Genomic DNA, 13017 nt, shown 5'->3' on the forward strand with positions numbered 1-13017 from the left:
CTGGCTGCTCGCTCTCGACGAGCCTTCCAAAACTCTCCTGGAAACGCATACCTTTGGCCTGTGCCGCCTCCCCCCTCCCCCCAATCCTTACTGTGTGCTCAATCTTTCCCTCTCCCCCTATTAAAGCACTCAGACAATTTTTTTTACACGAGGTGTGTCATAGATATATAAACTGCTGTTCATTGACAGTGCTCTGACGTCTAAGGAGAGAGACCACACACTGTTTAGAAATGAATGCAAAGCAAAATCATCAACCACGCTGATTTCAATGTAACTGCAAGTCAAACTTCAAATCGCAAGGCATTTTGGGTTAAAAGAACATGGCAGGGAAAGTTTGAGTTCATGAATCAGGATACGGAGATAAATCACCTTATTCATCTGGCGGTAATACTTGTCATAATCTGGAGGATTGTCTTGGACCTGAAAAAAAGACAACGGTAGATTTAAGGCAAGGCGTCTTCTTTATGTTTATCCACCTCTCACCCAAGACTTGTTTCTATGCCTTTCCCTCCCAGTTCCTTTAAGGAGAAACTCAATGGTGTGCAGGGTTAGTCAAAAGCTCACATTTCACTGGTTCACAGTGCCTATAGCTGGGCACCAACACCATGACACCCCCAGAACTTAATATAAAGGACGCAACTGCTACCAGTGAAGTTGAAGTAGTTGTACTTGCGCAGTGTGTGTTTTTTTGGTTATTCGCTAACTGAAACAAAAATGTTGTCGCCATTACTAAGAAAACACTTCAAGAGAAAGTAGGGAAGGGGCTGGTGAAAAGAGGTCGCTACCGTTGAACAGAGCCTTGTCAGGAAAGAAAATCTGTGCCAGTAAAACACAGTAAACACTGCGCACTGTACAGATAAATCTCCACAAACCTTCTCCCCTTCCCCCACCCCACCGCAAAAATATCATACATTAATACTTAAACCAGCCCGTGCTATTATACATTATTAAACCATCCCATAGCTCCATAGATTTAGGCATGCGCTATGACTATATTATTATACAATCATATTTACACCACCACAGATTTATGTGCAGAACGCTTCTGTGCAGCTTCCAGTCATTGGTAGCAGTCACTCCGTAATATAAATCAAGGGGTCATTATAGACTCTCTGACCCAGTGCTTCATAATACAACAGGTATTCTCTCCAAAATGCACCAGAGACTGCAAGTGGTGGCAATCAATGACCACTCTCTGACCATGTCCGTTAGAATCAGCTTCAAACTAAACACTTGCAGCCGAGACATTTTAAGGAGCGCAAGAATAGAAAACTTGAAGTTAGACCTGCCACTCATACCTTTTTTTTAATAAAAGTTCATGCCCAGAACAGGAGAGTCAAACATCCTGCCTACGATACACATTCATCTGGCCCGCAGTGTTCTGAAGGTGGTCCTATGTCTTGAAATGGGATATGAATCTCCCGGAAACTGCTTCTAACAGCCCGGAAAATCTGCCTTTTAAACTTCACGCCGCAAATCCCTCTCCCAGTGACATCATCCTCCCCTCCACCTATCGGCACACACATGGAGACGGGACATTAAAATCAGCACTCTGGGGAGGTCAGGTGGGTGGAAATTGAGCACCTGAGACAATGTGGGGGCAGGGTTGGGTGACTGGGACAGAAGTGGGGTCAGGAAACTGGGGACTGGTGGTCAAAAGAATTGGGGCTTGAGGGGGAAGAGGGGAATGGGGTGGGCGTGTAGCCCAACATTTCCTGCAAAGTCAGCAGCAGCAATAGCAACGTGCTGAGTGGGAGCAGTGCCGAGAGTGGAGCAGCCAGTAAAGGGGTGAATAAAACATGGGGACCTTACTGTGGTTAAATAGTGAAAAATTATCTTCACTGATGGGCGAATGGGAAGAGGATGGAGACTGAAGATTCTCAGGGAACATCACAAGCTCCAATACGTGGAGGAGCTGCAGGAGGGCAGAGTACAGTCAGCATTGGCCCAAAGTAGTGCTGTGAAGCTGGAGCACTCCTGCTACTTCACACTCCACAGAAGGGGAAGTAAACAAAACTTTCCCAACAATTTCTTCAGCTGCCTCCAGTTCCTTGAAGGACCAGTCTCGAGTTGGAAACACTAGGCTGAGCTTGCACGGTGCATGCTCCACCTAGTTTTTTAATGCATTATGTCAAAGGGACAGGATACTTTGAATATTTAAACTGGTGCAACACTGATTTCAGGCAGCTGCCATGGGCGACTAAAAAAAAGTGAGGACCAATATGGCGACGGCCACCCTGCCAGCGCAGAATTTCACACTCAGAAATTGGTACACATGGTGTCCGTTTTACAGCCAAATAACGGACAAAACACACACCAATTCCACCCCATTGTGTACGAATAGGTTTTGCTGAATATGGCCCACTCCAAGTGCCAGAATGTCCATGTAACTTGAGTATGACACCCATGCCCTCGAGGTATGTAATAAGAAAAATCACAAGGACAACTAGCTGACTTTCAAAATGATCAGCTGGTGTGAGTGGTAGCACACTCTCCTCCAGGTCAGGTTCAATCTTCACTCTAGGACTTGGGAAAATAATCAACATTGACACTCCAATGTAGTACAGTATTAAAGTCGTTATTTTGGATGAGATGTGATATGTCCTTACTATACAGTATAAATGCACACGAGGCCCATACTTGAGAGAAGGTCACTCTGTGACCAGTTACCTTTATTACAAAGACCTCAAGTGCTGAAGATGGGTGGAGCTTCCCCTTTTATACCTGAAAGTCCAGGTTAGGAGTGTCTCCCACAAGTTCACCCCCTTGTGGTCAATGTTCTCAAGGTGTACAACTTAGGTCAGCTTATACATGGGTTACAATGATAGTTGAATACATGACAAGATGTTAAACCGACAGCCGCTCTGCCTGTTCAGGTAGATGTTAAAGATCCCACGGCACTATTCAAAGAGTTCGCCCGATGTTGTAGTCAACTTTTATTCATCCTCAAAAATACATTAGCTGGTCACATCGCTGTCTGTGGGATCCTGCTGGGTGTCAATTGGCTGTCATGTCTGCCTACATAACACTGACTACACTTTAAAATTACGTCCACAAATCAGTTATTTTTTTCGACATCCTGATGAAGTAAAAGATATTATAGTAATGAAAGTTTCTGGAAGTGGCATTTCACTGCAGAAGTCTGCAGCTTTTGATACTCCTCAAGGTCTACTATGGTCCAGGTCAGTTTCCATACTGTTTAGTCCAAGATAAACACCAGTTTTTGTAAGCTTTGTGTGCCCCCTTCAAGCTTATTACAAATCCCAGATAAAAGCTCTGCGAAAATCAACAGTCTTCCTGGAATGTGTGGAGCTGTCTGCTCCAATTATAGGACCATTTGAAAAATGCTCACCTGTCTCTTTATATTGATTTAGGTTTTGTCCAAGAGTTTGCTTCTCGTTCTACACTTGGAACTTCCCAAATATGCTGCAGTGCATCAGAGTCTCACTGTGCTGCACACTGAATGTTGGATTTGAATATATAAAAATGTTTTTTAAAAAAGCATCAGTCATAATATCAAGCCTGAAGGACACAGAGAAACCAGATTTCTGCATACAGTCAGAACGTGGCAATGTTTATTTTGTACTCAATATCTGACATTACCTGTGTGATTCGGAGGTACTCATGGGCATGTTTGAGGCAGGCGGTGAATTCTGGGATTTCCTGAGCTCCTGCCTGCATCAAGAGAAAATATCAGAAGTTATCAGATCACTTAGAGAATAAAAAACATGCGCACACCTGGGCCTAGAGACAATATTATCTTTCACCTCTGGGGAAACCAATACGAATGCAGCACAGACAAAAGGAGTAGATTCCTCACTATTTTTCCTCTTAGAATGGCTGCAATGTTGGAATTAATGGAAGGGTACTGTTGGTTTCTTGGTTTAATATTTATCCTCAAACAACATAACAATAACAGATTATCTGGGCATTATCACATTGCTGTTTGTGGGAGCTTGTTGTGCACAAAACTGGCTGCCAGGTTTCTCACATTACAACAGTGACTACACTCCAAAAGTACTTAATTGGCTGTAAAGCACTTTGAGACGTCCGGAGGTCGTGAAAGGCGCTATATAAATGCAAGTCTTTCTTTCTCGGTCATGGCATATGCTGATCCCATCTGATAGATTAGGAATGGAACCAGTACCTGTGATTATAACCATCCATTATTTCATGCAAGCTTTGATTTTCTTTTTGTTCCAGGATTTTGACCTAACGATGATGAAGGAACGGTGATATATTTCCAAGTCAGGATGGAGTGTAACTTTGAGGGGAATTTGCAGGGGATGGTGTTCCCATGCGCCTGCTGCCCTTGTCACTCTAGATGGTAGAGGTCGCAGGCTTGGAGGTGCAGCCTAAGAAGCTGTGGTGGTGATCTGATCTTGATCTGCTGCAGTCCGTGTGAAGGTAATCCTTCTTGTGCATCTTGTAGATGGTACACACTGCAACCACGGTGTGCCGGTGGTGGAGGGAGTTAACGTTAAAGGTGGTGGATGGGGTGCCAAACAAGCGGGCTACTTTGTCCTGGATGGTCTTGAGCTTCTTGAGTGTTGTTGGAGCTGCACTCATTCAGGCAAGCGGAGAGAACATAAGACATAGGAGCAGAAGTAGGCCATTTAGCCCCTCAAGCCTGCTCCGCCATTTAATAAGATCATGGTTCATCTGATCATGGACTCAGCTCCACTTCCCTGCCCGCTCCTCATAACCCTTTATTCCCCTATCGCTCAAAAATCTGTCCATCTCCACCTTAAATATATTCAATGACCCAGCCTCCACAGTTCTCTGGGGCAGAGAATTCCACAGATTTACAACCCCCAGAAGAAATTCCTCCTCATTTCAGTTTTAAATGGGCAGCCCCTTATTTTAAGACTATGTCCCCTAGTTTTAGCTTCCCCTATGAGTGGAAATATCCTCTCTGCATCCACTTTGTCGAGCCCCCTCATTTTCTTGTATGTTTCAATAAGATCACCTCTCATTCTTCTGAACTCCAATATTTATATGCCCAATCTATTCAATCTATCTTCATAAGTCAACCCTCTCATCTCCAGAACTAACCTAGTGAACCTTCTCTGAACAGCCTCCAAGGCAAGTATATCCTTCCTTAAATACGGAGACCAAAACTGTACACAGTACTCTAGGTGTGGCCTCACCAATACCCTGAACAGTTGTAGCAGGACTTCTCGGTTTTAATACTCCATCCCCCTTGCAAAAAAGGCCAACATTCTATTTGACTTCCTGATTACTTGCTGTACCTGTATACTAACTTTTTGTGTTCATGCACAAGGACTCCCAGGTCCCTCTGTACTGCAGCACTTTGCAATTTTTCTCCATTTAAATTATAATTTGCTTTTCTATTATTTCCTGACAGAGTGGATTACCTCACATATTCCCACATTATATTCCATCTGCCAAACTTTTCCCACTCACTTAGCCTGTATATCCCTTTTCAGATTTCTTGTGTCCTCCTCACAATTTGCTCTCCCACCCATCTTTGTATCAGCAGCAAACTTGGCTACATTACACTCAGTCCCTTCATCCAAGTCATTAATATAGATTGTAAATAGTTGAGGCCCCAGCACCGATCCCTGTGGCACCCCACTAGTTATTGTTTCCCACCGGAAAATGACTCATTTATCCCGACTCTCTGTTTTCTGTTAGTTAGCCAATCCTCTATCCATGCTAATATATTACCCCCAACCCCGTGAACTTTTATCTTGTGCAGTAACCTTTTATGTGGCACCTTATCGAATGCCTTCTGGAAATCCAAATACACCACATCCACTGGTTCCCCCTTATCCACCCTGTTCGTTACATCCTCAAAGAACTCCAGCAAATTTGTCAAACATGATTTCCCTTTCATAAAACCATGCTGACTCTGCTTGATTGAATCATGCTTTTCCAAATGTCCTGCTATTGCTTCCTTAATAATGGACTGCAGCATTTCCCCAATGACAGATGTTAGGCTAACTGGTCTATAGTTTCCTGCTTTCTGTCTACCTCCTTTTTTTAAATAGGGGTGTTACATTTGCGGTTTTCCAATCCGCTGAGAGGAGTCCATCACACTCCTGACTTGAGCCTTGTAGATGGTGGAAAGACTTTGGGGGAGTCAGAAGGAGAGACCCTCATCGCAGAATACCCAGCCTCTCACCACAGTATGTGTGTGGCTGGTCCAATTATGTTTCCTAACGGGAGGAAGAGGCTCCATGAATATTCCATCCTCAATAATGGCGGAGCCAAGCACGCAAGTGCAAAAGACAAGAGTGAAGCGTTTGCAACCATCTTCGGTTAGAAGTGCCGAGTGGATGATCCATATCAGCCTATTCCTGTAGTCCTACCATCACAGAAGCCAGTCTTCAGCCAATTCAATTCACTCCACGTGATATCAAGAAACGGCTGAGCGCACTGGATACAGCAAAGCCTATGGGCCCCGACAACATCATGGCTATCGTGCTGAAGACTTGTGCACTAGAACTAGCCATGCCTCTAGCTAAGCTGTTCCAGCGCAGCTACAACACTGGCATCTTCCCAACAATGTGGAAAATTGCCCAGGTATGTCCTGTCCACAAAAAGCAGGACAAATCAAATCTGGCCAATTACCACCCCATCAGTCTACTCTCAATCATCAGCAAAGTGATGGAAGGTATTATCGACAGTGCTATTAAGCGGCACTTACTCAGCAATGCTCAGTTTGGGTTTCGCCAGGACCACTCGGCTCCAGACCTCATTACAGCCTCGGTCCAAACATGGACAACAGAGCTGAATTCCAGAGGCGAGGTGAGAGTGACTGCCCTCGACATCAAGGAGCCCTAGTAAAATTGAAGTCAGTGAGAATGAGGGGGAAAACAGTCCACTTGCTACAGTCACACCTAGCAGGTCTTTAATAATAGATTCTAGTATTTTCACAGACATCAGTAGTAGAGAAAATGCTAGAATCTATTAGGGACGTGTTAACAGGGCACTTAGAAAATAATAATAAGATTGAGCAGAGCCAACACTGATTTATGAAAGGGAAATCATGTTTGACAAATCTGCTAGAGTTTTTGAGATTGTAACTTGCAGAATAGATAAGGGAGTGGATGTGGCGTATTTGGATTTTCAGAAGGCATTCAATAAGGTGCCACACAAAAGGCTATGAAACAAAATTAGGGCTCATGGGATTGGGGGTAATATACCAGCGTGGATTGGTTAACGGACAGAAAACAGAGTGTAGAAATAAACTGGTCATTTTCAGGTAGGCAGGCAGTAACTAGTGGGGTATCGCAAGGATCAGTGCTTGGGCCTCAGCTATTCACAATCTATATATCAATGATTTGGCTGAGGGCACCAAATGTAATATATCCACGTTTGCTGATGATACAAAGCTAGGTTGGAATGTAAGTTGTGAGGAGGATGTAAAAGAGGTTTCAAGGGGATAGAGACAGGCTACATGAGTGGGCAAGAACATAGCAAATGGTATATAATGTGGAAATTTGGGAAGTTATCCACTTTGGTAGGAAAAATAGAAAAGCAGTGTATTTTTTTTTTAATATGGTGAGATATTGGGAAATGTTGGTGTTCAGAGGGACCTGGGTGTCCTTGTGCACGAATCACTGAAAGTTAACACGCAGGTACAGCAAGCAATTAAGAAAGCAAATGGTATGTTGGCCTTTATTACAAGAGGATTTGAGTACAAGAGTAAAGACGGCTTACTGCAATTATATAGGGCCCTGGTGAGACCGCACCTGGAGTATTGTGTACAGTTGTCTCCTTACCCAAGGATGGATATACTTGCCATAGAGGGAGTGCAACGAAGGCTTACCAGACTGATTCCTGTGATGGCAGGGGCGGGGTTGGGAATTGTTCTGTGAGGAGAGATTAAGTGACTAGGCCTATATTTGCTAGAGTTTAGGTGCAACGTACAAAATGATTACAGGGCTCGACAGGGTAGAGGCAGGGAGGATGTTTCCCCTGGTTGGGGAGTCTTGAACCAGGGATCATAGTCTCAGAATCAGCCATTTAGGACTGAAATGAAGAGAAATATCTTACTTTACTTGAGAGAGCTGTGGAAGCTCAGTCATTGAGTATATTCAAGATAGAGATTGATAGATTTTTGGATATTAAGAGAATCAAGGGATGTGGGACAGTGAAGGTAAATGGAGTTGTGGTAGAAGATCAGCCATGATCTCATTGAATGGCGGAGCAGGGTTGAGGGGCCAAATGGCCTTCTCCTGCTCCTATTTCTTATGTTCAAAGGAAGATAGTTGTGGCTGTTGGAGGTCAATCATCTCAGCCCCAGAACATCACTGGAGGAGTTCCTCAGGGCAATATTCTAGACCATCTTCAGCTGCTTCCTCCATCAGATGATCAGAAGTGGGGATGTTCGCTGATGATTGCACAGTGTTGAGTTCCATTCTCATCTCCTCAGATAATGAAGCAGTCCATGCCCACATGCAGCAAGAACTGGACAATATTCAGGGTTGACGGATAAGTGGCAAGTAACATTCGCACCACACAAGTACCAGGCAATAACTATCTCCAACAAGCGAGAGTTAAATCACCGCCCCTTGACATTAAATGGCATTACCATTGCCGAATCTCCCACCATCAACATTCTGGGGGAGTCACCATAGGGTCTTAGGAATTCCACACCTTCAGCAGGTAAGGGGTCAAGCAGACACTATATGGGTATCCTAAACATTCCAGCCAAGATCAGGATTCACCACAGGGAATTGTGTGCATCCTTCAGCATTGTGCGCAGTATGTCTGATTTCCTGATCTCAGCTCACTTCCTTTCTCAATTTGGGGGGGGGGGGGGGGGGGGGGAAAGTTAAAAATATTAAAATGTCAAGGCTCAAGGACTGCACTCATACTTATAAAGGATCTCCAGAGTTGGAGGAATCCATTCAATCTGATAATCATTCTGCGAGATAGCAATATTCTCTAACCAGTCAGTAGAACCACAGACTAAAGTACCTAAAACACTACATACCCATCCAACTCCAGTTACATCACCACAGAAAAAGTGCAACAACTTGTATTTATATAGCACCTTTAACATAGTGAAACATCCTAAGGCGCTTCACAGGAGTATTAGGAGATAAAACAGTTTGACACCAAGCCACACAAGTAGAAATTAGTGCAGGTGACCAAAAGCTTGTTCAGAGGTATGTTTTAAGGAGCGTCTTGAAGGAAGAACGAGAGGTAGAGAGGTGGAGAGGTTTAGGTAGGGAGTTCCAGGGCTTGGGGCCCAGGCAACAGAAGGCACTGCCACCAATGATTGAGCGATTATAATCAGGGATGCTCAAGAGGGCAGAATTAGCAACAGCACAGGGGCTGATTATTGGTCACCACTGTCGCGATGTGATGGAGATACAATGTTACATCATAAACGAGCCTACTGTGTGCTTTTACTTTTCAGTCTGATCTCTAAATCAATTGCATACAGAATAGTTTCAGGCAGGACTTTCTACACAAATCTATTAGTTAATGAATCACATGGTTTAAGTTCAGAGCTATATAAAGCAGGAAGCTTCCATGTTTGATCCTGGGTTTATGTTGAGTTGCCTGATCTCAGCTAGGTTATTACTGGAAACACTACAAGGTTTCAGTGTCTCTAGGTGACAGAGTTGGGGAGGAGAGAGCAATTGAAATTACAGCTCAAATAAGTCCAATAATTAGTCATTCTCATCATCATCATAGGCAGTCCCTTGAAATGAGGATTCTATCAGATAACTGGATCAATCAAAAGCCAACCTCTGTAAAGAGCACATTTTATGCTCAACAAACTGTTCAGCTTTGGGTTACTATTTTCATTATGAGAGAAATTCTATTTGTTCAACCAGTCAGGTTGCTCACCTCAAGGTAGGCTTGGATGGCAAAAGCTGTATCCCACAGCTGGGAACCGTTGGTACCCTGGGACAGAGATAGAGATATTTCAGTACATTTCTGTGAATACCCAATGCTCATTGCACTGACTGTACTACAGTGTAGATGTTGCAGTCTATTAATCTAATCTCATTACAAATAGCTTCTCTGGCAGCTCCAATCAATATCTAATTTGCCAGTAGCTGCCAGAGTCAAGGTCATTCAAATTTCTTACTGCTTCTCAGCTCTTACTGCAGTGAAAATCAAAAATACAATTCCTGCCAATTCTTTCTATGGCATGCTCAACGACCAAAAACAACTCAGATTTAGAAAGAGGCCCCTACATGACAGGGAGGCTGGCAAGGGAAGCATGAGAAGTCAATCCTCGAGGTACTCTTACTTATATTCAAAAGCAATATACTGCAGATGCTGGAATCTGAAATAAAAACAGATAGTGCTGGAAATATTCAGCAGGTCAGGCAGCATCTGAGGAGAGAGAAACAGAGTTAACGTTTCAGGTCCATGACCCTTCGTCAGAACTGGATATTCATCTTGCTTAGTAACCAACCAGTGCTCACCGGCCCCAGTGGCGTTTCTGCTTCACTGCTATACAAGTTCTTTGCCAGCAGGTGCTCTCAGCCATCCCCGACTCCACAACACCTAATGATCAAAGAGTGTGAAGCATAATCTGTGACTTGTGCTGGCTCCACAAAAAGTCATAACAATTAAGGAATGCTAGGTAAGTACAAAGTGCTCTGACAAGAAATAAAACAGTTGAGAAATATTTTACAGTAATTAAATGGCGAGAAGATACACTTTAGTAGGAAGAATGAAGAGAATCAATACATGCTAAACGGTACAGCTTTAAAGGGGGTGCAAGAACAGAGAGACCTGGGGGTGCTTGTGCACAAAGTGACAGGACAGGTTAACAAAGCAGTTAATGAAGCATATGGGATCTTGGGCTTTATAAATCGAGGCATAAGTGTACAAAAGCCAAGAAGTTACGCTAAACCTATATAAAACACTAGTTTGGCCCCAGCTGGAGTATTGTGTCCAATTCTGGGCACCACACTTTAGGAAGAACGTGAAGGCGTTGGAGAGGGTACAGAAGAGATTTACTACAGTGGTTCCAGTGATGAGGGATTAGTTACATGGATAGACTGGAGAAGCTGGGATTGTTCTCCTTAGAGCAGAGAAGACTAAGGAGATCTGGTAGAGATGCTTAAAATCATGAAGGATTTAGACAGAGTAAATAAAGAGACGCGGTTTCTAATGGATGAAGGGTCGATAATCAGAGGGCACAGCCTTTAGGGTGATTGGCAAAAGAACCAGAGATGACATGAGAAAAAAGCTTTTTTTACACAATGAGTGGTTAGGATTTGGAATGCTCTGCCTGACAGGGTGGTGGATACAGATTCAATAGTAGCCTTCAGAAGGGAATTGGATAAATACTTGGAGAATAAATTGCACGGGTATTGGGAAAGAGCAGGGAGTAGGACTAACTGGATTGCCCTTCGAAAGGCTGGTGCAGACTCGATGGGATGATCGGCCTCCTTCTGTGCTGTATTATTCTACGGGCCAGAATTTGGTGAACTTACCGCTGGTACCTCCGTGCTTTTTTGGGCGCTCTCCCCTCCGAGCGAGTTTGGTGAGGCCCCCCCGCCGGCGGGGAGAGAAGACCGCTGGGGAGCGTCCGCTGGCATGCAACGCCCACTCCCTCCCCAGATTGGTCCGGGCGCTCCTCCGCTCCAGCAGCAGAAGAGACGCCGTGTGGAGGCAGGTCTTACCTGAACAGTAAGTATGAAGACCTGCAAGAAAAGGTTAGTGAACTGGTTTTCTTCATTTCTTTTGGAGCGATTTTGGTGGATAGGGTCCTCTGAAGGATTTGTAATATTTTTTTTTCCATTTGTTGAACATTTTTTTCCCATTCCTGCCTCCCTGGGTCACACTGCTGAGGATTGCATTTGCCACCCAGAATCTGACCGACTGCCCGCTGCCACCCAGAATCGGCGTGTCATGCCCATTTTTACCGCCAGGGTTTTTCCCCCCCATTTTTCGATCAAACTTCCGCCCAAAATACCGTCAGGATCTTAGCGGTCCTTTCGACAGTTCATGGGCGGAACTTGGCTTTGACCAAAATTGGGCCCCAAGTGCAAACATGGCCTACACCACTGGAATTTAGTGTTCCTGTAAGTGACTAATTCCATACAAAGAATCCAAAAACCATTCACGTATCTAAAGAAAAGTGCATGGTGATACATCAAAAAGAACATTTACTGCAAAGAGGAAAGTAGCATTACTGGTTTAATTTGTAGAAAGTCATACATTGCAGAAAAACAACCAGAGAGCTGCAGCTCTCCGAAAACCTGCCAAATCCATTAATGAGATCCCCTACCAGTGTTCTTTACATTAACTCAAAAATGAATTTAAAAAGGAAATACTTCACCTGCATCTTCAGTCCGTCAAGGCCAAGCCTGTGAATTGAATTAAAAGATTATGAGGAGGTTGTTTGGAGGCAGTGCAACAGTGTTCAGTGAGGTGCTGCAGTAATCAGCAATGTCTGTACTGTGCACCAAGCTCACTTCATGGCATAATGTGCACACATTACTGATGTTACAATGGCAATTTGTAATCAGTCAGATGAACTAACTATGTTGCTTCTGTCAAATTCCTATTCTTCCCCTCGTCAGAGCTTCACACCAAACCTCAACACAAACCCTTCTTCAGCAGATAGCTGTGGTGAGTTTGGTGTGAAGGTTGGCAGGGGATGAAGCTGCAGATGTCAATATAATCAGTGACAGCCCTGACAAGTTGGAATGGTTGCAGGACATTCCATACCTCCCTCCCACATCCATCTGGCATTACAAATGTTTGAATTTAAAAAAAATTGCTCTCAGGATGTGGGCGGTGTTGACAAGGCCTCATTTTATTGCCTGTCGCTAGTTGCCGAGAAGGTACTGGTGAGGCCTTTCCCTTGAACCGCCTGCAGTCCTTGTGGCAATAGTGTTTCCACAATCGTGTTTGATTTTCTGGTTCCAACAGTTCTAGTAAAGCGCCAATCTACCATGTGGCCATTTGTGCCGTGTTGGTTCCTGAGCACCTCAAAGTGAGCAACACAGTTGTTACGGTATCAGTGTACTGCCATGTATGGTGTTACTGTACTGCCATGCTCTA

At 44.1% G+C, this 13017-nt stretch overlaps 1 protein-coding gene across 1 annotated transcript in view; it reads right to left on the minus strand.

Annotated features, from left to right (window-relative positions):
* Nucleotides 1–13017, minus strand: part of lss (lanosterol synthase (2,3-oxidosqualene-lanosterol cyclase)) — a 138870-nt gene that overhangs the window by 79395 nt on the left and 46458 nt on the right. The window contains exons 11-14 of the mRNA XM_070876275.1: nt 12290–12317; nt 9835–9891; nt 3604–3675; nt 370–420 (exon numbers count right to left, since the gene is read on the minus strand). Of these exons, the coding sequence (XP_070732376.1) occupies nt 370–420; nt 3604–3675; nt 9835–9891; nt 12290–12317 (208 nt within the window). The remainder of the gene's footprint in view (nt 1–369; nt 421–3603; nt 3676–9834; nt 9892–12289; nt 12318–13017) is intronic.

Source organism: Pristiophorus japonicus, chromosome 3 (genome assembly GCF_044704955.1).
Source record: "Pristiophorus japonicus isolate sPriJap1 chromosome 3, sPriJap1.hap1, whole genome shotgun sequence".
NCBI classification, from domain to species: Eukaryota; Metazoa; Chordata; class Chondrichthyes; family Pristiophoridae; genus Pristiophorus; species Pristiophorus japonicus.